The 25021-nt window shown below is 36.8% G+C and overlaps 1 protein-coding gene across 1 annotated transcript in view; it reads left to right on the forward strand.

Moving 5' to 3' along the window:
• The window catches only part of Ddx10 (DEAD-box helicase 10), a 258076-nt gene that overhangs the window by 61788 nt on the left and 171267 nt on the right, over nt 1-25021 (forward strand). Inside the window, exon 13 of the mRNA XM_063255716.1 lies at nt 478-952. Coding sequence (XP_063111786.1) covers nt 478-952 — 475 coding nt within the window. The remainder of the gene's footprint in view (nt 1-477; nt 953-25021) is intronic.

A 25021-nucleotide genomic window follows, 5' to 3' on the forward strand; every position in this document is an offset into this window, starting at 1 on the left:
GCTTTTGGATCATTTAATTTGTTGGTATTGAGTTGTGTCTCAGCGTGACACTTAGGAATGAATGTGTGATGTGGACACTTGATTGTAATTATATTGCTAAGGCGGAAGTGCAGTGAACTCAGGTGAAGTATGAACATCTGTAGGTGTGATTTCTCACAACTCTTACTAGGTTGGTGGTAGCAAGGAGACTTCTGAGGTTACTGAGGAGATTGGTTCCACTTCTAAGCACAGGCCTTCAGTTTGGACAGCTGCCACCAGATGTGACAGGAGACCTGGGGTCAAGCTGCCTAAGTGAAATGCTTAGTTGGACAGTGGCCCTGAAAAGAAAGACATGGAAGAGAGTGTAGTTAACTATGCCTTTTACAGAAAAATATGCTAAGCCAGGTGTGGTAAGGCATTTGGCTGTAAGTCTAGCCCTCTGTTAGTTTAAATACTTTCAAGTGTACTGAAATAATTTTTCTTCCTTTGTGCTTTAAGATCTCTTGGTCTGGCTGTGGCACCACGAGTAAGATTTCTTCAGAAAATGCAGAAGCAGCCCACCAAAGAAGAGGTTAGGAGCCAAGCTAACAAAACCACTGAGCATGGTACTGCATCCCTCACCAATGATGAGGTGGAAGAATTTAGAGCTTGCTTCAATGAGAAAATATCTATTCTGCAGAAAGGTGGGAAGGGCCAGGAAGAAACAAAGGATAGGCTGGATAGTGGTGCTAGTGATGAAGAGCTGGAGGAAGAAGAGGAGGGTGATGAGGAAGTGGAAGACAGACTGGGAAGAGCAAGGGAGTCTCAAGCTCAGGCTGTTCCTAACACCGACGAGGGACAGGAGGTTCGGGATGTCCCTGTGTCGTTCTTGGACAGAGATGACGAGGAAGAAGATGGACCTGATGATGATTTTCTTACAGTGAAGCGGCGTGATGTGTTTGGATTCAATCTTAAAGAGAATAAAGCATTACAGGTAAGTTTACTCTTTTTTTTGCCTTTATTTTACTGGTACATTTTAGATCTATGTGACAATAACATTCATCTTAGGGTTTGTACCTGCGTATGGCGTGTCTTTCATCTTCTCCCCCATTCCCTGCCCCTCCTTCCTCCCCTCTTCCACTGTTTAGGTAAGTTTACTCTTTTTTTTGGTACTGGGAATTGAATCACGACCTTGCACTTGCCAGGAGGTGCTTGTGCTGCTGAGCTGTTAGTACAAAGGTCTTCTGGTATGTTGTTATTTATTGTGGCCCCTTGTTGCCTTTTCAGAACTCAGGAGAGGTAAGAACAGAGAGAAACTTGGATGGCTCTTTGCAGTGAATTCTTCCCGCTTTGCCCCATATTTAAACACAGGAATAGTGACGAAGAATTCTCATTTTTTTCATAGTAACAGGAAGTCTTAAAAGATTGTTAACTTTAATCTCATTGGCTGGTTCTCTGTACTTTGAGAGTAGCCAGAGACATGATTGTGACTTAAAGGCAGTGAAGTTCATTGTTTATAGTGTGAAATTCTTTTACTGTGATTCTTAACATATATGTTGATTTAATTGTTGTGAGGGGCAGTTGTAATTACTTAAATCTTTCTAAAGACGAAGTTAACTTTTGGTGAAACATACACTTTGGGGAACCAAACTAGAAATTGAATACTTCTCTGTAAAGACCTTATTAGTAGTTTGCATGTAGCTCTTTTTTTTCCTCTAGAAGCACTTGCTACAAGGAGGGAAGAGAGAGAACCTAGGTAAAGAAAGCACCTATTTCCTGGGATGCTTATAGGTATATAGTAAATGTTTCTTCACCCACTCCCTTATTTCTCTTTTACTTTGTATCCCTTTATTGTTGATCATCTCTTGAAAAAAAAATTAAATAAAAAATGCAGCCCAACTCTTCTTCATTACAGTGTTTAATAAAATGCTAGTAGGAAATAATATATTAGGTTTGAGCCATGAAATTTGGAAAAGTGTTTAAGTAGCTAAAGATTGTTTTGAAAATAGAAATTGTGCCTTTGAACTTTTACCATGTTTACAAGAGGCATTTTCTAAATGTTGTGACATTGGTTCTTTTTTTTTTTTAAATTAATTTATTTTTTTTGTCTTTTTCCTTTTTATCGGTACCGGGGACCGAACTCACGACTGCCTGCTTTACAAAGCAGGCGCTTATGCCGCTGAGCTAAATCCCCAGCCCTGACATTGGTTCTTATAAATATCCTAGAAAGTGGGTTCCTGACATAGGTGAGGATGTAAAATCCTGCGGCACAGTCCTACACTGTTTCATTCTGCTTTAGGTTAATCAGACACCAAGTCTGCAGTTAAGTGAAATAAGGAAAAATTAGATTTTATTCACCATTGATCTAATTTCTGTCACTGTAGTTCTGCATATTTTGAAGTAACGGATACATAGAGTCACACAATACATTGTCTTTTATATCTAACTTTCATTTAGCTACTGTTACTGGATGTATTTTAATTGAACATTTGATTTATGTATGTATTGTAATAGATGTATTTACATAGACATTGATCCCTGTTTTTAGTGTTTATGACAAAAGCAACTATAAACATTTGTATCTTAAGTTTCTTTTTCATTTTTCTAGGATATACAGTCAGCAGTGGGGTGCTAGAAAGCTAGTCTTAATTTTGAGCATCTTGAGACTCTAGTTGTTTTTCAAATAGGCACACTAAATTTGTGTTCTTACTGTAACTGTAATGTAGTTCAGGATCTTTCAGGACTCACCAGCACATAGCATTGTCAGACTTTGGGATTTTAGCCATTGAAGTAGGCCTCTAAACTGATGGGCAACATGTGAGGCAGCCCTGAGCATACTGTAGATTAAGCAATTGGCTTTTCTGTATTAATTGTGAGTCCATTGCAGCCTAAGTGACGGGTTAGAGTCAGTGGCTGGCATGCAGAAACAGAACAGTCCCCCCAGTGATCACAGTAGAAACCTGGAGTGATTCATGACACTGTGATGTCTCTGAAGGGAAGGCAGCATGGCGGCTGTGGGGGTACTCTCACAGTTTCAAGGGCAGTACTACCAACCTTAGGGATCAGCAGTTCGTCACTAAGCAGTGATTTACTTCTTGGAATGCCTGTACTTTCGTAAGGTCTTGCGCATCTTTGTCCTCCTTTTGCCTCAGCTATTCCCTGCACTTTTCTGTGTATCCTTCCTCCCTGCATATGTTAAGGGTCCAATAAGCACTGGCCAGCCCAGAGTCTTTGTCTTAGCTCTAAGAGCTGTGAACTTCCTGGGCCCCTGCAAACCATACTGCATTTTCTCTTCCATTTTATCCTTCGCTTTCCACTCTTCTATAAGATTGGGAGACTAATCAGTTCCTGATAGCAAACAAATTGTTATTAAGGTTTTAATTTGCACTTCCTTAGTGACGTCCTTTTTTCATATGCTTATTTGCTATTCATATATTTTTTTTTGGTTAACTGTGAAAGTCTTTTATTCTGCTATTAAAAATTTTGTTTCTTGCCTTGAGTTTTAAGAGTTCTATATGGATTTGAGACACATATCTCCTACTAGATACTTTGACAATATTTTCTCCCCATATGTATAGCTTATTTTTATTTGTCTTACAAAGAATAGAAATACTACATTTTGAAGTATTCGTCAGTTTTTCTTGTATAATTTACAGATGTGTCACATCTGAAAAAACTGGTCAGTCCAAGGTTATGAAGATTTTCTCCTGTTGTTTTCTAGAGGTTTCGTTGTCTTTCCATTTGTATTTAGAGCCTGGATCTACTTCAATATAACTGTGTATATGGTGCTAGATAAAAGTCAAGGTGTACTACATTTATGGATATCTAATTGATCTAGTACTATTTATTTGAAAATACTTTTTTTTTTTTTTAACATTGTATTACCTTCACTGTTGTTGGGAAGTCAGTTTGACCATCTATGTGTAATTTTCTTTGTTCTGTTCTATGTATTTATCCTTTTGCTAGGATCTTCTGTCTTTGGTTAGAGTAGCCTTACAGTAAATCTTATAGTGAGTCTTTTTGCTGGCTTATTTTTCCAGCAACTTTGGGCTATTTTTAGACTATTGTATTTGTCTAAGGTTTTTGAATTAGCTGGTTGATTTGTACCAAAAGCCTGCTCATACCTTCACTGAGATTAAATTAAATCATTAAATTCATGAGCAAACTGACATCTTCATTGTTGAGTCTTTTGAGCTTGTGAAGTATTTTTCCATTTATTTAGGTGTCATTCCCGGGCTGGGGATTTAGCTCCGTGGCATAAGCACCTGCCTTGCAAGCAGGCGGTTGTGAGTTTGATCTCTGGTACCGATTTAAAAAAAAAAAAAAAAAAAAGTTAAAAAAAAGGTGTCAATCCTTTTTAACATTATTTTTGATGTTAAGCACACATACCATATGTATTTTAGTATTTGATATTTTTTTCAAGCTATTGCAAATGGAACCTAAACATTTTTAAATTTCTAGTTCATTCATATCAATATACAGGAATAGAATTGGTTTTTAAATATGGATCATTCTAAAGCTGACCTTAGTTGTCTTTTGGGGCATTGTTTGGATTTTCCCATCTTTATTTGCAAACATCATGATTGCTTTCTTTACCATCTGTGTGCATTTTAGCCTTTTATTTCATTTTCTTGCCTGATTATACTGTTCACGATCTGTAAAATAACAGTGGTTAACAGTAAAAGCATTCTTTTATCATTACATCTGATGTTAGCTGCTTTTTTTTTTTTTCTTTTTTAAAAATAGAGATGGTCTTTTCATATAGTCCTAGCTGGCCCCAAACTCACTGTGTATTCTAGGCTGACCTTGCATTCATGTAGATCCTCTTGCCCACCATACCTGGCTGTTTTTTGTAAATAACCCATATCAGATTGAGAAAGTTTTCTGCTACTTCTGGTTTAGTGTTTTAAAAATTGGTACATTTTAGATATAAATAGTAATAGCATTAATCATAGGCAATTTGTGGCTGTACATGATATATCTTGTTTTTTTCCCATTCTCTTTTCCTCCCTTTAATCTCTCTTCCTCTATTTATAAAAGTTTTGTTTCCATTTTTCTTTCTATTCTTTTGTTTTTCTTATCTATTCTTTCCTCTCTCTCCCACTTCACTTGTTCCCCTTCTAATTTGAACATTTTTTCTCCCTTTCCCAGTATCCTTTATACATTGTGGTCCTTGTTTATACTTTTGGTTTCTCATAGCAGTGAAACCATGTGATATTTGAACAGATGTGTCTTTTATTTCATTTAAAAGTATAGTCTCAACGTACATCCATTTAGCTGGAGATGGCTTAGTGTTTTATCATAAATAGATAGTAAAATCTGTCAGATGCCTTCTCTGGAACTATTAAGATGATCTTGGGATGTTTTAGTCTGGTGATAGGGTACATACATTGATTTTTAAAAAAAAAAATTCTCCTAATGTTGAACCAATTTAAATTCCTATGGAAAGAAAAGATAGATGTAGTTTGTTTTCATTTACCTGTATTATAGGATTGTATTTGCCAGTGGATAGTTTGTTAGTGATCTTTTTTCTATTATTAGAGGGGAAATTAGCTTGTAGTTTTCTTTATTCTTACAGTGACCTGACTGGGAATATGACATATTTTTAAAGTTTTTGCCAGAGATCATCCTCTCGTATAGTGGTGTATTGTTCATTTAGCTTCATATGTCAGTACCTATTTATTTATATTGTCACTCAATATTAAAATATTTTTAGTGTTGGAGAAACAGAAACATCTTACTGTTTCAGTCTTTGATTCTAATATTAATGAACACTAATCACTTTTCAGTTGTGATTTCTCTCTTACTCTATGTATATTGCTCATATGTATCTTTTGCCTATGTCTTTCACCTCTGGATTGTCATGCCCTCTCACAGTGGTACTGGGTTTTTTCCTATTGACTTACACCAAATAACGATATTGGGTTCTTCCCTATGGATTTACCAGGTGTTCTCAAATGTTATAGCTACTTTTTTTTTTTGGTACAGGAGATTCAAGTCTTGACCTCACACTTGCCAGGCAGGCACTTGTGTTGCTGAGCTAAATCCCCAGCTAATGTTACAGTTACTTTTCATGGTAACTAGTTATTATTATTGTTATTACTACTACTATTACTAGTATTATTTTGTATTTTCGTCACACAGGATTATTGCCTACCTTCCCTGGTGTGTTCCAAAAGCTTTGAAAGAAAATACCTTATTGAGTGTGTATTTAGGGCCCAGTACAGTGTCTGGTACAGATTGTAGAAGTTTTAGAATAAAGGAGCAAATTCACTTTCATAGCCTTGTTTATTAGGCTTTATATAGAATTCATTTGTAGGGTTTGCTCTTGGAAAATCGTTGTGGTACCTCACTGGTACATTGAGAAAGTTTTTTTTTTTTTTTTTGAGACAAGTTCTTGCTGTGTAGTTCAGGCTGGCCTTGAACTCACTATGGAACCCAGGCTGAGCTGGAACTTGTGGTGATCCTCCTGCAGTGGCCGGCACATGGCGCTGATTTGCAGGGAGGGCTTGCTTCTTGATGACTTCTTGTTCTCGTCCTCTGCAGTCCAAAATTGTTTGCTTTTTTTGCGATACGGTCTTGGTTGTGTTGCCCACACTGGTCTCAAACTCCTGAGCTCAAATGATCTTCTTGCCTCAGTCTCTTAGTCATTTGGACTATAGGTGTATGCTACCATGCTTATCTAAGACCGAAAAGATAGATGATAATAGTAATAAAAGAAGGCTCCTTCTCCCCCGGAATTGGGGGATTAACCCAGCGCCTTCACATTGAGCTACATCCTTAGCCTTTATTTTTAAAGTTTAGTCACTAAATTTTCCGGAGTGGGTCTAAAGTTGTAATATTCATGTCTTAACCTTCCAGTGTGCCTAGGTTCCTGGTGTGTGCCACCACACCTGGCTTAGGAGAGTTTTAAATGACTCATCCCAGGTCATGGTGGTAAAGTTAGTAGCTAAACCTATTTGCTATGCCAAGGCACATTTTGTCTCCTCTCTGTCCTGGTGTCTGCATTATTTCTATGTAGTTTGCTTTCTATAACTGAGCAATGTTGGTCTAATTGATAGTACTGTAAATAATTCTAGGCTACTTGTTAAGACATTCTTAGAATATAGAATAATTATGTTGATGTTTTTAGGGTTAGGTGTAAGTGGAGAGTGCCAGGTGCAGCAATGCCTCCTGAAAGGCTGCCTCAGCAAGTCCTTTTCTGTTTGACTAGATGACCGCAGTAAAGGACAACAGCTTTCTTTAGTAATGGAGAGGGAGCCAGGGGTGATGGAGTAATAGAAGGGATGTACAGGAGGAAATGCAGCTAGGGGAGGAGAGCAGGCTCTGAGGCAGGGAGAGCAGCTCGCTTGCCCTCCTACTTGGAGGGCAAACTTGTGTTGGCCAGTTTTGCTGGTTGTTTGCCTTTTACATAGTTGACCCTCAAGGAAGCAGTGTTAGAGAAGAGCATGAATACATAACTGAAATGATTAAAAATTGTTTTAGAACACTCATTTTCTTAAATATATGAATGACCATCTCTTCTTGTCTTTTACATTATATATTGTTTAGAAATAAGACTGGGTTCCATTTTAGCTCAGAAATATCCTTTTATGACTTCTTAAACAGTAATCCTAGGTCAGTTTTAAGCAATTTAATTCATTTATTTGTTCAACCAGTGTATTAGAGCTTTGAAAGCTCTATTGGTCTCCTCATAGGGATGATGTCCTGGAGGAAGTTGGGGAGTAAGGAATGAACAGGGCAGTTAGTAAGAAAGGGAAAAGCATTGCCATCAGAGACTACGGAATGCACACAGCTGAGAAGGCCTACTGAGGGTAGGGAGTTAGAACTAGCAGATTACTTAATAGTTAACCTTTCTGAGCTTTACTGTCCATCTCTTTAAATTTAGGCCAATCACATGTCTATTTGAAGTGCCTGTGATGATTGGGAATAAGTAAAAAACAGCTAACAGTTGTGCAATAGGAGTCCAATTAATGTTAGTTATTTTTATTTTCACTTGATGAATTATAAAGGGGGGAGAGGCAAGGTAGGTGCTGAAAAATAAGGCTTCTTCCTGAGTTAGAACCCATTTTAGAAAGAAAGCAGTGATGCATTTCATTTATTTCAAGTATAGCAGCAAAAAAGACTTTTATGATTTTAGCATTTTTTATACTCTCAATGTCCATCATTGACCTGAAAAGGGCTAAGCCCACCAGTGACATCATTAGGCAGTTTATAGCATAGCCAAATATTGACTAAATAACAATGTATGTGTAGCACGTGTTTAACACTTTATAGCATAGGATGGATTAGTGAGAGTTCGTAATCTGATAGTCTGATTAGGCAAGTATAGTACACTATCAAAATTGCTTATAAATAGCATCAAAATAGTTTTAACAGTTTTTTAAATATGGTGTTACTAAATGAAATTTATTATTATGATTTTTCTGGGTAGAGTTTTCTGTTTAGTAGTGATGCGTTGTTTTTTAAAAATATGTCTCCTATTTATATAGTTATATTAGAATGCAATATTGTGGGATATTTGAGAATACGTGTATTTGTGACATAAGTTATGTTTAATGAATGAAACTGCTGTTTGTTTTTTAGGAAACTTTAGTTTATCGCTCACATTTCTGTGCCCTTGGATTGATGAATGTTGTTTACTCTCATAAGCAACACTGTCCCAGTTGGGCTCTGAAGGCTCCTTGACCTTTTTGAATGTTGGGATGTGCTGTGATGTGATCGTATGCTCTAAAATTCAATGATAATAAGAGGTGGGAGCTTTAGGAGATGATTAAGGTATTTGAGCTGCTTTTTCCTGTGTGAGACTGAAGTTCCTATGAAAGGAGCTGCACATACTGGCCTGCTAGCTGACGCTTGCTACAGCTTCCTCTTGTACTTCTGCCGTGAGAGCACACGTTTGTTCCTCTTGCCTTGCTGCTGTGCAAGGACTGCTCCAGAAGGCCTTTGCCAGACACTAGATGCTTGTACCTGGATCGTGGACTTTCCAACCTCCAGAATGCAGAAATAACATTCTGTTTCTTATAAACTACTAGTCTCTGATATACTTGGTTATAGAAGCACAAAACAAAGACAGGTAAGTATTTACTTGACTTACCTCCCTTCTCTGGAAAAAAAAAAAAAAAAAAAACCCAAAACAGGGATATTAAAATTATTCTTAGGCTTCTGATAGGCGCGTGTGACTACACAGTGAAGTGTGTGATAAAACGAGATTTTTGAGATCGGTAATACTTAATGATTTTGTGTCCTCTTGCGGTATTTTTCACGTGATACACACTTTAAATAGCACAGGATAATTTTTCTTTGACCGAATCTCTGCTGGTACTTGTCTACAGTATTTCCATTCCAGTGTAATACAGCTTTTCATCTTCCTCAAAATAGGATTGAAAAAAATCTAAGATTACTTTTAACAAACTTTTTTTTTTAAAGAAAATATTTTGCAAGCCAAGAATGTTTTGCCATGGACAAAAAAAGTTTATGAAGCAGGTAACGGATCATCAATCTCAGAGTACTTTTTCTGCCAAAAGGCTGTTGCTGTTTCTAGTTTCTTTCCTCCGTTTAGCTTGCCTGCTGGCTGTTAGAATAGAAGTGACAGACGGTCTTGATATACTGTTGGGCAGAGAATCTGCTGGTTTTTATGTGGCATAATAAATGACTGAAAACAGAGTGCTGTTTTGTTACAATTCTAATAGAGCCAACATGGTGGAGAGTCTTACAATGCATAAATTAAGCTCTAGAAAAAAAGTGTAGCAAACTAGGCCCTGCAAATGAGGCTGGAATATATGAAGAAACTGCTAAGAATTAGGTGTGCATGAGATAGAAATCATTTCTTACAACTTGATTTAAAGCACCTAAAGGATGAAGCTCATATTTTTAGGGATGATGTGAGTTGGTGCTATTTTCCTTTCTGTTGGCTTATTTCTTTCCTAGCACTGGCGTTGCTAGACTCAGTAAAATAAAAATTCTAACTTAAGTTTTTCTGTATTCCAGTGGCCTATTTCTTATTCTTTCTGGGGGGGGGGGGCGTGCTGATGATGAGACTAATTCTTCCACCTGCATACATTTTTATGTGAACTGTTTTTTGTCATGGAAAGCAAAGCAGTTTTATTCCTTGCTGTGATACTAATTTTGGAAAGCACACTAATTTCAAAATGTTTGTAGGAAATGGTTGTATATTCCAAAACACTTGACAAGACTTTGCTAAATAATGCTCTCTCCTGGGGTTTGTACCAGTATTGTTTTGTTTTACATTTCTGTTCTATCTAAACTATTCATTTGCTGACATTTTGGTAAAGGAGAAATTTGCAAATCAAAAAGTAGATAAATTTGTGTTAGGTTGGCTGCCTGCACTCCCCAGTGAAATCTGAGATGTGAAAAGGAAGAAAGGTGTTATTTTACTGTTCAAAGATAAGCTATCAGTATTTTGGAGCCTACCTATCTTGTTTTTAGCAGGTCTACTAGAAGTAGGTTAGCTATACAGATTTAAATGAGCTTATAGTGACATGATTAATTGTGTTAAGTTACCCCTTCCTTTTTCTCTGTTCTTCTATCATTAGTTACCTCTGTTTTGTGGCAGAAATTGTGGATGTGTCTGTCTTACTGTTTTATTGAAGAGAGGCATGTTATTTGTAGGTTTCAAGAATTATGATGACTGTATGATGTTCACACGTTAGTCTGGTGCACATTCAGATGTGGCATAGAAGGCAGCATGAGCTTCATGTTTGCAGTCAGTCGTTCCTGCCTCCTTGGACCCCCCAGGGCCATACAGGCCGAGGTAGGCCCCGGTTAGTTCTGTCCCTTAGAAAGGGTTATCATAGGTAGGAGACCTTAAACTTAAGAAACTCCAAGTGTTATAAGAAGGCTGGCAGCAGTCCTGACCAACTTTTACCCCTGAAGGGGAGGTGTTATCTCTGTTATGCTGGCCAGGAAACAAATCTATATGCCTTCTGCTCTAAAGGGAGCTGCTTCTTCTAAGACTGTATGCTCATTAAATATCCTTGAAAAGACAGTTTGGAAGTGTCTTTGTTAAAGATGTATAAAGATACATGAGGGACCTATGGATGATGGTCTCCCACCTCCAGATACCAGTTGAGAGTAAAAACTATTTCTACCCATTTTCTGCATTTGTCCCAAGTCAGAAAATATGAAAATGACTGTAGTTTAAATTATCAACACATATTTCAGAAAGGTACAGATTCGTCCATGTGAAAACCACTGCTTTTATTTAATATGGTCGTAAAATAGTGAGTAGCTAGCTTTTCTGGGATGAAGTCAGCTTTTCCAAAGTGGACTTCCTAAGTAACGAGTGTCCTGCTCCCGGCACTTACACACTTATGTACTGTTATATTGTCTGTTCTGTCACTATACTATGAGACTTTATTAATGCAATAATAGGTATTACTAATTTTTGTGTTGCACTGTCAGGGTTTCCCGGCATTGTATAGCGTTTTCTCAGTAGTTGTTTATTGACTAAACTGAGTGAATGAATAACTAAATGAAGGAATGGAAACTTAAATTCACATTTGGTGCATTATTCCAATTCATTACACAAATCTGAGACTGTAATCTGAGTAAAAATGTAAAAATGAAGTTTCAGTAAATATTTGTTGACTGAATAGGTTAATTTCTTGGCTGAAAATTTAGTAAATGTTTGTTGACTGTGTTTATTTTGAAAATCCAGATCAAATGCAGAATAAATATCTTCTGTGAAATCATTCCTAAACCTAAATTGATCCATCCATCATTTCTTTCATTTTATAGATTGCTTTGATCCCTGTGACCCATTGTCTTCATATGATTTTTTTAAAATCTCAAAACATGAACCTTAAGTGAAATTTGTTCTAAAGATAGTTGTAGGTATTCTATAGAAAAAAATAACATTTTATATTAAGCCATAAGTAATTTTACTTTAGATTGAATTGACTGTAGAGATGTTAGATTCTAATACCGTTTCATCAGTGGTTTGTTTTGGGCCCAAAATGTGTGCAGAGGCCTGAGTAGAGCTAAAGTTGGGGTGACGTGTAGATTACTGTTGCTACAATGCTTAAGACTTATAGTTGGATACCGTATCTGGAGGATGTGAACTTAAAGAGTAAGTGGGGGCAGACTCCCATGTCTCAGTGTTGGCCTGTGTACTTCAAAACATGAGCAGTGTGGGCTGGGGATTTAGCTCAGTGGCATAAGCGCCTGCCTTGCAAGCAGGCAGTCATGAGTTCAATCCCCAGTGCCGATAAAAAGGAAAAAGACAAAAAAACCCAAAAAACCACGAGCAGTGTTACCTGCGTCCGTCCCAGAGTTCAGAAGCTTTGGAGAAGCAGTGCTAATAAGTGCTTGATAATAGTCATGTTATCCCTTCTGAGATGATAAATTCCACTTTAACTGAGCTCACCAGAATGCAGTGATTGAGTGAGACAGCCCACTTTCATCGTGGGTTGGAGGAGTTTTAACATGATCATAACTTCCCAATTCTGGAGGGTAGACCAAGGTGATAACAATGAGGTAAGAAATATAGACAAGAATTAATGATGGAACATTGTCTAGGCAAAATGTTTGTGGCCTCTCCTTTAACATGTCTTTTAATATCTGTAGGACTTGTTTGCTTACTCAACTCTGTGGCCCAGTTCCTGTTCTCTATCTGCCTCCTGTTACTCTTACTATAATCTCTAGAGTTTAAATTAGCCCTCTAATTGATCCCTTAAATTTACCCTTCAGCACAGCTATCAGAATAACCTTAAACCTTAAATATTATTAGTGATCATCCTTTTGCTGAGAACACTATGGCTTTAAGTTACTGATACATGAATTTGTTCTAATTAGTATCATGTTCAGAAAACTGTGTACATCTTAGTCTTTTGGGGTATGCTGGTCTATGATTATATTTCATGTGATTATATTTCAGAGAGATTGAGAATCACACAATAAAATTGAAGAAAAAGTTATGTAGAGACTTCCAGTAAAGTGAAATAAACTGTTAATAGATTGAACATCCTTCAGATAAGGTAAACTTTTGGAAAAATTATAAAATCTAAATATTCTTGGCTAAGCAAAAGTAAGACCTTAGAGAGGAATCAAAACTTGCAAGAGAAGACTGACGCAGGGTGGATTTCGTTATTTGCAGCCTTGTCCTAAGAATGGGCCGTAGCATAGGAGTGTGCGTATACATACCCTCATACGAAGTGTGCAGTCTTTCTGATGTGAGAAAACTGGAAACAGCTAGCATAATCAGAGCTATCAGCGAAGGAAGTATAATTTTGGAAAAGAGAGCCAGAGGAGAGCTCTAAATTTTTACAGGAGATTTAAACTTCTCTTCATCAGCAAATGCTATAATAAGTAGATTAAAAAGAATCACTAGGCATATAAACGTATCAAACATCTAGACAACACTATCAACTACCTTTCCTAGTTGATATTTTAGAACACAACTGCAGTGTTAATTCTTTATTTCATATGATATATTCATAAAGCATTGTGTACTGTATTGGGTTATAAAAAGTTGCAAGTGTGTAAGAGGTAGAACTTAGAAATGTATACTCTAATTAAACTGGATTAAAATACAAATCAATAGAACATTTAGGAATGCATCAAATATAACTGTAGTGTTGTTACCAATTACCTGTTTGAAGCTGCTCATCGACAAGGGTACTTCTCATTTAACAAGGGGTGCTTCACAGTGGGATGCTATAAGGAATGCAAATGGGTTGCATATGGATTACTGAGATTCATGTCTAGATATTTCTGAAGCTGGAGTGGCCGCTGAAAATAAAACATCATTATGCACAATTCATGAAATAGATTTGTTACAGGCACTTTAATTCTCTCAAATAGGTGTTTCCATTGTTACTGATGGAAATCTTTATTCAAGGAATATGACATCTCACTATTCCTTTGTTAGCTTACAAGTCTGCATGTTTTAGCACATTAAAATTTTTTTTTTGTCTTTTTCCTTTTTATCGGTACCAGGGATCCAACTCACATCACATTAAAATTTAAAGTAACCTTGTTTCCTAAGGGTGAAGACCTAATCCTTTTTTTATTTAAAGAAATACAATTTTCATTTTAAACACTACCTTTGATTACTTTGCTTGCTCTCTTTACCCTTCTTGGAGATGTTACTGCTGAAGTTCTTTTCTGTAAATGTCATCACACACAGCGTGTGTAAGATTAAACTTAGTCACACTTAATGTAAAATTTTGTTAATGAAATTGAGTTGTAGTAAAGAAGTCACATCAAAACTAAATTTTTAATTATATAAAGAATAATGAATTTGAGCTACATGTTTAAATTTGGTGATTTAAGAATTACTCTTGCCAAAATGATTATTGCAAAATATTTTTTCTAGCTGGTAAGAAAATCAATGTTGAAGAGCTGTATTTCTCTAAAACTTTATACAGGATTCTTTCGTTTAGTGTTTGGTATGATGGACAGTCCTTTAAATACTGTGTAAAAATGATTTTGTCTTAGGCTTGTGATTTCTTTTTTAAAGACTGATTAGATACTAGATATGGTGGAAGCTAAAATTAAATTGTAAGATCTGTATAAAGTACAGCTGTTACTTTGAAAGTTGTAGTTGTTGAGAATGAAAATCCTTAACAGATGCTGTTATGAAAGATTTTGTTTCAGAAGTGAGTTGTTTGTCATTTTTTTTTTTTTTCTTGAGGAAAAAATTGGAAAAGCTGACCTCGGAGATGTTTTGTTTTAGTGTTTTTAGCAGAGAATGGATGCTAACATCTATTGCCAGTATGGTTTATTTTTGATTTATTACTCTAAGCAGATGTGGTGCCTACTGACAGTCACATAGTAGATTTAAGATTCACTTTCTAAATATAATAATGGAAAGCTAATGGCAGATGTGAATCCTATGTTTTCTTCTAACTAGATTAAGGATATTGAGCAACTAACACAATGATGCTGTAAATCTATTTCCCTCTCATGCCTGAATTCCTAAATTACTTTCTCTCTTTGATTCTTATCCTGTTTTTCCAGGGACCTTTTTGGCAGCCCAATAATGTTTATGGTTTTCAGTAATGTTTCAAATGCATAAAAGGCATCAGGACTCAGATGTCCCCATTATCTATATTTTGGTTTTTGATGTTTCAGTTACTGAAGGTCAACCGTAATCTGTAAATCCAACATGCAGAATCCCAGGAATAATTTATAAATTTTGGATTGCATGCTGTTCTGAGTGCTATGTTGAAATCTTGTGCTGTCTCATTCTCTCCTGCCTAGAAGATGCATCATCCCTTTTTCCATTGAAATCTGGCTGTTATTTGGTTACTGACTGGTTTCTCAGATTGACTTTGGCGGCTTCACAGTGCCCATTCATAATCCTTTTTCCATTTAAGAGTAGCCCAACATGAGAAGTAGTGCTCTGCTGGTAATTTCATTACAGTTTGTAATTATACTATTTTATGTTAATCTTACCACATCTAATGTAACTTTATTGTCAGTATGTATATATAAATCCCCATGTGTTTGTATGAGGGGTACAGTGAGGGATAAAGAAAGAGCAGAAACAAATTTAGTGATTCTTTTTTTAAATTTTATTTTATTTTATTTTAAGAGAAAGAAACAACAAAAAAAAAAAGGAGAAAAAAAGGGTACAAATAATACAGAATTATAGAAAAATAAACGGTAAGAAATCACCAGTTGATAAGTTACATATTGTCATCTTAGAAATAGTTGTTCAGGTTACAAAATTAAAGTATGTAAAGTGACATTCAAATAGTGACACTGCCAACAGTTCTGCTCAGTGATCTAACCAAAACTTAGTAATACGGTTATCAGTCCTACACACTTGTTTTTTATCTTAAAGAGGGTAAGATTAAACATATCAAAACAGAACAAAACAGTTCAAAAAGAAACAATTTAAAGAAATACAGATTTTAAAGCAAGTCCACAGGAGGTCTTCACTGTTTATCTAATTGTCTCTAGTTTCTTACCAAATAGTTGTCCAAATTTAGTGATTCTTAAAAGGGGGGCTAGCAGATCAGTGCCTCAGGATGGGAAAAGACAAAATACTTCTTTGGCTGGCTCACTTTTTTTTTTTTTTTTGTCTTTTTCATTTTTATCGGTACCGGGGATCGAACTCACGACCGCCTGCTTGCAAGGCAGGTGCTTATGCTGCTGAGCTAAATCCCCAGCTCCGACTTTTATTTTTTTTAATGATAAGTGCAGGGATAGTGCATCAACATAGTGGTGGAATGGGCAAGTCTGACATCTTAAAAAATATAAGTTGGATCTCTTCCATCTTGATTACCTGACTCCAAGTGAAAACAGCACAGGAAGGCCCACAGCCTGGTCTTCCCAGCACCTGCCATCTTGGCTATTTGGGAGCCAGGTGAAAAGTAGCACTGGAAGGCCCAGAGACCAGCAGAAATGATAGCCACACAGCGGAGTTTCCTGGGAGCATGCACAGGATGGACAGGCAAAACTAGTGGTGTAAAATTATCAGAAGCAAGAGTAGCAATACAAGCCAACAGGTGGTAGGATGTTGGAATAGACAAAAATCAAGAGTAGACATCCCCAAAGAACAAAATCCTACCCATGGAGGCCTTGATACTAGTGATAAAGCTGTCTGCTGCAAAAATTTACAAAGATCAATGCAGTAAACAAAAATCTTTTGAAATAGAAAATCACAAGACGTAGAAGCAAAATGCAACGCCTGATCTCCTGCCCATGCAGAGTAAGTCCAGGAGACATCAAGATAAAGCAAAACCACAAGAGATACACCTGACATTTCTCAAATAATAGCAACCAAAGTAAGGAAACAAATCCATGAGGCTATAGAGGAAATCATATCAGAATAATCTCTTAGGTAAAAAAAGAATATTGTCAACATTTATAAAACAATTGCTCAGCAAATCTTGAGAGGAGATTGATTTAAAAAAATAGATGATACTAGGAAGAAGATGGAAACTATGATCAATATAGGAAAGAAATAGAATACATGAAATTAAAAATTCCATTAAAATCTGGCAAAACTGCCTGAATGAAACTGAAGGTTGACTTTCAAATCTTTAATCTTTTAGCTAGCAATCATGAAAGAAAAAAATGTCTTGAAATACAAAGGATCAGGAAATAACAATTTAGCAGCTGCAAGATGACACAAAGAAAACAATATAAGAATAATTGGTGTTAGTGGAAATAAGGAGTCAACACACATAAACTATTTGAAGAAGTAATAGCAGAACATTTCCCAAGCTTGGCAAAAAATCTGACATACAGATAAATGAGTCATATAGAACTCCAGTGAGCCATAACCAAAATAAATCTATATCCAGACATATAGTAAAGATCCCAGAAATGCAGCACAAGAACAAAATATTAAAAGTTGTTAGAGAAAAGAAACATTACCTAAAAAGGAAAGCCCATCAGAATCATGACAGACTTTTCAACACTAAGCCTGAAGTCAAGAGCTTGTATGAAATATTTTAAGTCCTGAAAGAAAACAGCTTTCATCCAAGATTAATGTACTCCAAAAAAACTCATCTTTCCAAATTCATGGGGAAAAAAAATACTTCCAAGACAAAGAACAACTGAAGAAATTCATGACCACCAAGCCAACACTACAAAGGGTACTGAAAGATATTCTAGGCAAAAATAAAAATGACCATAATTCCAAGAACAACAATAGAAAGAAACCAGCAAGCAAGGAGGGGAAAAGTAGGGAACCAACAACACGAAAATAACATAATAAAGCTAAGCCAATATCTATAAATAATGTGAATGGCCTCAATTCATCAATCAAAAGAAACAGACTGGCAGAATAGATCAAGAAACAAAATTCAGCAATATGCTGTGTAGAATAAACAGATTCAACTAAAAAAGAAATTCATAGACAAAGTCAAAGGATGGAAAACACTATTCTATGCAGTAGGAACCCCCTAAAAAAGCATGTTTAGTGATTCTGTTTGTGGGCAGTGTCAACTTCAAACCAAAAATGATCAAAAGATAAAGAAATTCATTACATACTTGTTAGGGGAAAAATTCAAGAGGAATAGATAACAGTCATTGATGCACCAAATATGGGAGCACCCAACTATATAGACAAATACTAATAGACTTAAAAAATCAAATATGCAATAACACAGTTGTAACTGGGGATATTACCCCATTGTTACAAAGAAAAATCAACTAGATTAAAAAGTCAGCAAAGAAATAACAGAAACCAAACCTGTGAACAATGAGACTTAACAGGTGTTTATAGAGTGTTCCACCCAACAACATCAGAATAGATATTCTTCTCAGCTGGACATGGGATGTCCTCTAAAATAGACCATGTATTAGCCCATAAAACATGCTTAACTAAATGCAAAAGAATAGAAACTATTGCTTGCATGTTATCTGACCATAGTGCACTGAAACTGGAAATTAATGGCAAAAGAAACTTCAAAAACTATATAAACACATGGAGATTAAATAACACCCAATCAATGAGTCACAGATGAAATTAAAGAAGAAATTAAACAATATCTACAACTAAAAATGCAGATAGAACATACTGGAACCTGTAGGATGCAATGAAAGCAGTCCCAAGAGGGAAATATATAGCAGTAAATTTTTACATCCGAAAAGCAGAGTGAACACAAATAACCTAGTGCTATACCTCAAGCTTCTAGAAAAAGAAAAGCTAGTCCAGACCAAAGCTTATAAAAGGGAAGAAACTAAAAATCTGAGCAGAAATTAACAAAATTGAGACTAAGAAAACAATACAAAAAATTGAGTCGAAGAGCTGATTCTTTGAAAGAATAAATAAAAATATATCAAGAAAGGAAGGAAAAAGTCATTCATACAATGAGGGATGAGAAGGGTGAAATTGCTGCAGATTTGGTGGAAATTCAGAAGATCAAGAATACCTACTTTACTCACATAGGTTAGAAAACAAAAGAAATGGCCAGATTCCTCAAAACATATGAATTACTAAAGCTGACTCAAGAAGATATAAGCAATTTTGAATAACCCAATATCAGCTACTGAAACCAGCATTGTGATTAAAAACGTCCCAACAAAGAAAAGCCCAGGTCCTGATGGATTCACAGATAATTCTACAGGAAATGTAGGGAAGATTTAATGCCAGTACTTTTCAAACTGTTTAATGAAATTGAAAGGGAAGCAATTCTTCCTAACTCATTACTCTGATTGTTACTCTGGTTACTCTGTATTACTCTGATACCAAAACTTGAGAAAGACCCAACTAAAAAAGGAGATCAATAGGCCAATTTCCCTAAGGATCGTAGATGTAAAAAATTCTCAATAAAACACTAGCAAATAGTGCAGCAAATCATCAAGTAGATTATATACCATGACCAAGTGGGATTTATCCCAGAAATGCAAGTATGGTTCAACATATGCAAATCAGTAAACAAAACATATCATATCATCAGAGCCAAAGACAAAAATCACATGATCATCTCAATAGATAGAGAAAAAGCTTTTGATAAAGTCCAGCAGTGATTCATGATAAAACTACAGACAATCAGAACAATGGTCTCTACCTCAATCTGATAAAAGCTATCTATGACTAACCAATAGCCAACATCATACTAAATGACAAAAACTAAAAGCTTTTCACTCTAAAATCAGGAACAAGACAAAGATGTCCTATTCACTTGAAGAAAGCCTCTTTAATAAATGGTAATGGAAAAATTGGCTTTCCACATGTCAAAGACTGAAACTAGACCCATGTCTATCATCATGCACAAAACTAAAGTCAAAATTGGTCAAAGATCTAAATATTAAAATAGAAATACTAAATCTGCTAGAAGAGAAGGTAGTTAGAAATCTTGAAGACATAAGGGTAGGCAAAGAGTTAATGAACAAAATGCAGACTTCACGGGAAACACTTCAAAGAATCAACAACTGAGATTTCATCTTATTAAAAAGTTTTTGCATTTCAAAAGAAATCACCAACAAAGTGAAAAGAAAACCTACAGAATGGGAAAGAATTTTAGCCAATAGTCCCTCAGACAAAGGACTTATATCCAGAACATTTAAAAATTGAAAAACACCAAGCCCCCCAAATTCAAAGACCCTCTCCAAAAATGGAGACCATGGAAAAAGTGGAGGCATGGAACCATGGAAAAAGATGAATATGCGTTTCTCTGATGAAGTTATACAAATGGCAAATAAATACACAAAGAAATGTTTACCATCACTGGTCATTTGAGAAATACAAATTAAAACAGTATTGAGATTCTAGGAGAACATGGTGGATAGATAACAGCAGCTAAGGAGGCTCTCTGAGATAGCCAGTTTAGAATCCAGGGATAGTGCGGTGTGGGGAGTCCTGAGCAGGGGGAGATATACCCTGCTGACCCAGGAACGAACTAAGCTGAGAGAAACCAACTGGAAATGCAGTCCCGGTTCTATGATTGGAACAGCTGAAGTCTCGGTGCCTAAGCTGGAACCTCCACCTCTGAATTTCCTGCTGCTACTTCTGCATCTGAATTGGCACAGCAGGGATAGAGATGCGAAAGCTCTGAGAGTGGGAATCGGTGAACTGAATTGAGAGTGGAACTGGTGGGGAGCCCTGCATTGACCTGTGGTGAGTGAGAGGAATGGCGATCCTTCCATAGATAAGGAGGCTCCAACAGAGGACATTCTTGGACTGGACAGACTAGCTGGAACAGAATGCTGCAGTGACTTCAGTTGCATATTCCCCGCTCAAGTGGGATTGGTGGGGAGTAGCTGACCTGGGTGATGCCGCAGACTAAGACCCACTAGGCTAGCCCAAACCAGGTTTGGTGGTGCACCCTAGCAGTGAAGCCTTCAGTAGGTTGACCTGGAGGGGCAGGCCCAACACGTGCTGCCCCGGTCTGTGTCTCCCTAATACACTGCAGTGGGTGGGAACACCTAGCCGGTGGATTCAAACAAACTAAAACCAACAAAGAAAGAAACTGGGCCTCCTATATATACCTGTATGGAAGGAACAAAAAAATATGAGAAGAGGAGGCAACAAGAAAGGGTCCTCAGTCCCCAATCCTGAGAACACTGATCCAGGAAAGGTAAATGCAAAGGAGAGTGAAGACAGAAAACATACAATATCAGACACGGCACCAGTTCATAGAGCTTACCAGGAAACTAAAAACTCTATTGAAAGCTGGCATAACAACTTAAAAGAAACTAAGGATAGATAATCTGAACTGGAGGACAGATTTGTAATGTGGGAGCATGAAATGAAAAACTTACAAAGGCTGGAAGATGATAAGAGGATCTATAACTTAAGAATTAAGAACATAAAGGAAGAAGTGGGGACACAAACAAATGAACTACAAAGGCTATTCACAGAAATAATCCAGGAGAATTTTCTTAATTTAGTAAAAGGTAAAGATACTTAGATGTATGAGGCATACAGGACTCCAGCCACCTACAACCCAAACAGAACTACACCCAGGCATATAATAATCAATATTCCAGAAATCCAATATAAGAATAGAATATTAAAAGCCTTCAGAGACAAGAAGCATCACTTACAAGGGAACACCCATCAGAATTACAGCAGACTTCTCGGCACAAACCGTCAGATCACGAAGAGCGTGGGGTGAAATAATTCAAGCTTTGAAAGATTAATAACTGCCAGCCAAGATTGATATATCCTGCACAACTGTCCCTAGAAATTAATGGAGAAACAAGGTGCTTCCAGGATAAAGAGGAACTAGGGGAATTTGCAACCACCAATTCAACTCTACAGAGAATGCTGCAGGACATTCTAGAAGAGAAAAATAACAAGATTCCAAAAGCAGTAACAGGCCACAATGAATGGAGCAGAAAGCGAAATGAAGAAGACAGACATAATTAATGACTGAAAAAGAGCTCAACAGAAATGAGGCAGAGGAGGTTGGATATAATTTCTAATATAGATGGCCTAGATACCCTAACTTCAGGGAAAAAATAGAGAATAGCAGGCATAGTGGATCAAGAGATAGGGTCTATGGATAGGCTCTTTATAAGAAATATAATTAGCCTGAAGAAAGTTATATGGACCAAAATCAAACATGAGAAAATGGAACTCGATGTGATAGGAAACCAGAGAGTAATACAGGTAACTAGACCAGTGTATATGGATAGGTTGAACAGACAGGCTTTAATAAATGAAGAAATATAACTAGAAATCCAGCCCAGGAGTCAGAAATTTCAGAAACACTTAAGTAAATAGCAGTTTGCCCCCCATCCCCATACAAAACCGTGAGTGTTGGGGAGACCAAAAATACACAGTTCATTCCGAGGGAGTAAAAAGGAGGAATAGTCCATAAAACAAACAAAAAAACAGCAGAAGATATATAGCTAATAGTGTATCAGGGATTTAAACCCCTATCACTTGCACCACTCTGCTTGGTTGGAACTCATTCTGTCCTAGTTTGTATACAAGCATTGGATCTGAGGGGCATGGATGGCTATCCATAACATAGGGGACATCTTTGATTCCCTATTAACTCAATCAGGATCCATGTATGACTTATACTGTTATATCATGACTGATCTTAGTTAAATCTGACTTGTTTGATTGCTACTTATTACTGACAGATTTTATTCAAAACCTGTAAGGTTGATTGCAACAAGTTGAGGAGTACAGACAACTATACTGAAAATGATAATGATTCACTATGATATCCATTCTCATTTGATTACAACCTGTTTTTGTAGCTCTACACTACAAAGTTGTATTTCTGTTAAATATGTACTAATATGCTCAATTATACTTTATCTGATGATGTAGCCAGTTCTGTTGATGATAACAACAGTGACCAGGAACTCCTTATACAGCAGATTTATATGCCTTTTTAGTTTTATATGTCTATAGGAAAAAGTTTAGTTCTGTCCTGCTTTGTTATGTTTTTCCCTTTAACATAGAACGGATAGAAATAATATGTTAAGACTCAAGCTTAGGTAAAACTTATAAACAGTTTATGAGCACTGATCTGATGACATGATCAAATGAACAGAAATGTTGAAAGAAAGAAAGTGGCACTGCAGTATCCAATCCTGACTCCGGAGTGTTATGATGTGGAACCCAGCAATATTATTAATCTTGTTCAGAAAGATTTTAATCTAATGTGCTCTGTTAGGTCTCAACATAAATGAAAATATGGATAAACGTGTACATGTCTAAGTGTATAGGATTGATAGCCGTAATACTTAGCTTTTGTTGGATAGTTGAACAGAACTGTTTGCAGTCTCCTTGGTTGAAATCCCATTTATATATTCCACTTGTGTACCTTGAACAGCTATTTATAGGGGAACAATATGTATACATCAGCTAGTGATTTATTATTGTCTATTTCTTTTCTTTGAAAGTATGTACTATTTCTACCTGTTTTCTATCTTGTTTTGTCTTTCTTTAAAAAAAAAAAACAGTATTGAGAGTGCATCTCATTTTAGAAAGGATAGCTGCCATCAAGAAATCAACTGGTAACAAATGTTGGTGAGGCTGTGGGGATAAAGGAACACTGCTCCAGTGTTGGTAGGAGTGTTTACTGGTGCAGCCACTGTGGAGGTCTGTATGGAGATTCTTTTTTTTTTTTTTTTTTTTAATTTTTTATTTAAAGAAAGACTAAACAAAACAGAAAAGGCGTAGAAATAATACATACTTTCAAAAAAAATAAACAGTAAGAAATCACTAGCTGTTGATTACCTAGTGTCCTGTTACAAATAGTTGTTCAAGTTACAAAAGTGAAGCATACAAATTTCTTTCACCCTGCTTCATATATTCTATGCTTTCTTTATATTCTTCATCAAACGTTTCTCTCCTTTTTTTGTGTTCCTCCATTCTTCTGTCTGTGTCTTCTTGAGAGGTGCTTAGCATTTCTTTTATTAATCTAGTTATATCTTGCTTTACTTGATTAAATATTTCCCTTTTGATCTTGTCTATGAGGTCCCGAAGATATGTCTTTATGCCCACTGATGCTGTGTCTTGGATTGCATGTTTGTTGCCCTCAGTCTCTTTCGTATTTACCTCTCCTGGATTAATTTCTCAGGGCTGAAACTGGGGACTTTTTCTTGTTTCTTCCTTTTGTCCTGTTTTTGGTTTCTTCCATACAGGTGTATAGAAGAGGTCCCAGTCCCTTTCCATGTTGGTTATGGTTCTTCTGAAGCACGCTGGCTAGGTAATTGTCCCCACTCCAGTGTGCAATTGAGGTGCAAACAGGGGCGGCGTATGCTGGTCCCTTCCCTCTGGGTCAGTCAACCTGCTGAGGCCTTCACTATGTTCGTGTGCATAGGGAATTGGTGTGTGATGACTTATTGGGTCTCAGCCAGGAGCATCCCCCAGGCCAGGCATATCCCACCAGTCTCATCTGGGAAAGGAACAACTGATTGAAGTCAGTGCTGTTCCTTGTTCTTGCCAGTCCTGCCTGATCCCAAAATGTTATCGCATTGGTGCCCCTTTCCCATGAAAGGCTCTTACAGCACTCAGTGCAGGTCAATGCAGGTCCCTTGTTGGCTCCATTCTCTGTTGGGCTTCCTGACCTCTGACATCAGTGCGACTGCACTTCAGTGCAACCACGGTTCCAGGGAGTCGAAGTGGCAGGAATTCTGGTGGCTCAATGAGTCGTGGCTGTGTGAGTTTGGGCACTGCAGCGAGAGCACCCAGTCTCAGCTGCTCCAATAGTAGCCCCGGGGCTGCATGTTTAACCGTTTTTTTTCCCTTTAGTTTCTTGCTGGGTCAGAAGGCTCCATCTTCCTCTGTACAGGCCTCTCCATGATGTTTTATTTCGGCATCTGAGTTGTCTGTCTCAGGGAGCTTCTGTATTCTGCTGCTTATCTATCCGTTATCTTTGCTAAACTCCTGGAGATTCTTAAAAAAACTAGGGTTGGAAGTCCTGTTCAGTCTAGCTATTCCCCTCCTGGATATTTTCCCAGAAAAATTGAAAATGTGATGTCACAGTGATATAGGTGCATCCATGTTCATAGCAGCACAGTTTGTAATAGCTAAATCTTGAAAATCACCAAAATGCCCATCAACCACAGAATGTGTGAAAAAGATGTATTTTATATAATGGAACATTACTCAGGTATGAAAAGCATGACCTTCAGGGGTTCATAGGTAAATGCAGACAACTTGAGACAA

This window comes from Cavia porcellus, unplaced genomic scaffold, assembly GCF_034190915.1.
Source record: "Cavia porcellus strain 051 isolate PalLab524CR breed Dunkin Hartley unplaced genomic scaffold, mCavPor4.1 scaffold_9, whole genome shotgun sequence".
Classification (NCBI taxonomy): domain Eukaryota; kingdom Metazoa; phylum Chordata; class Mammalia; order Rodentia; family Caviidae; genus Cavia; species Cavia porcellus.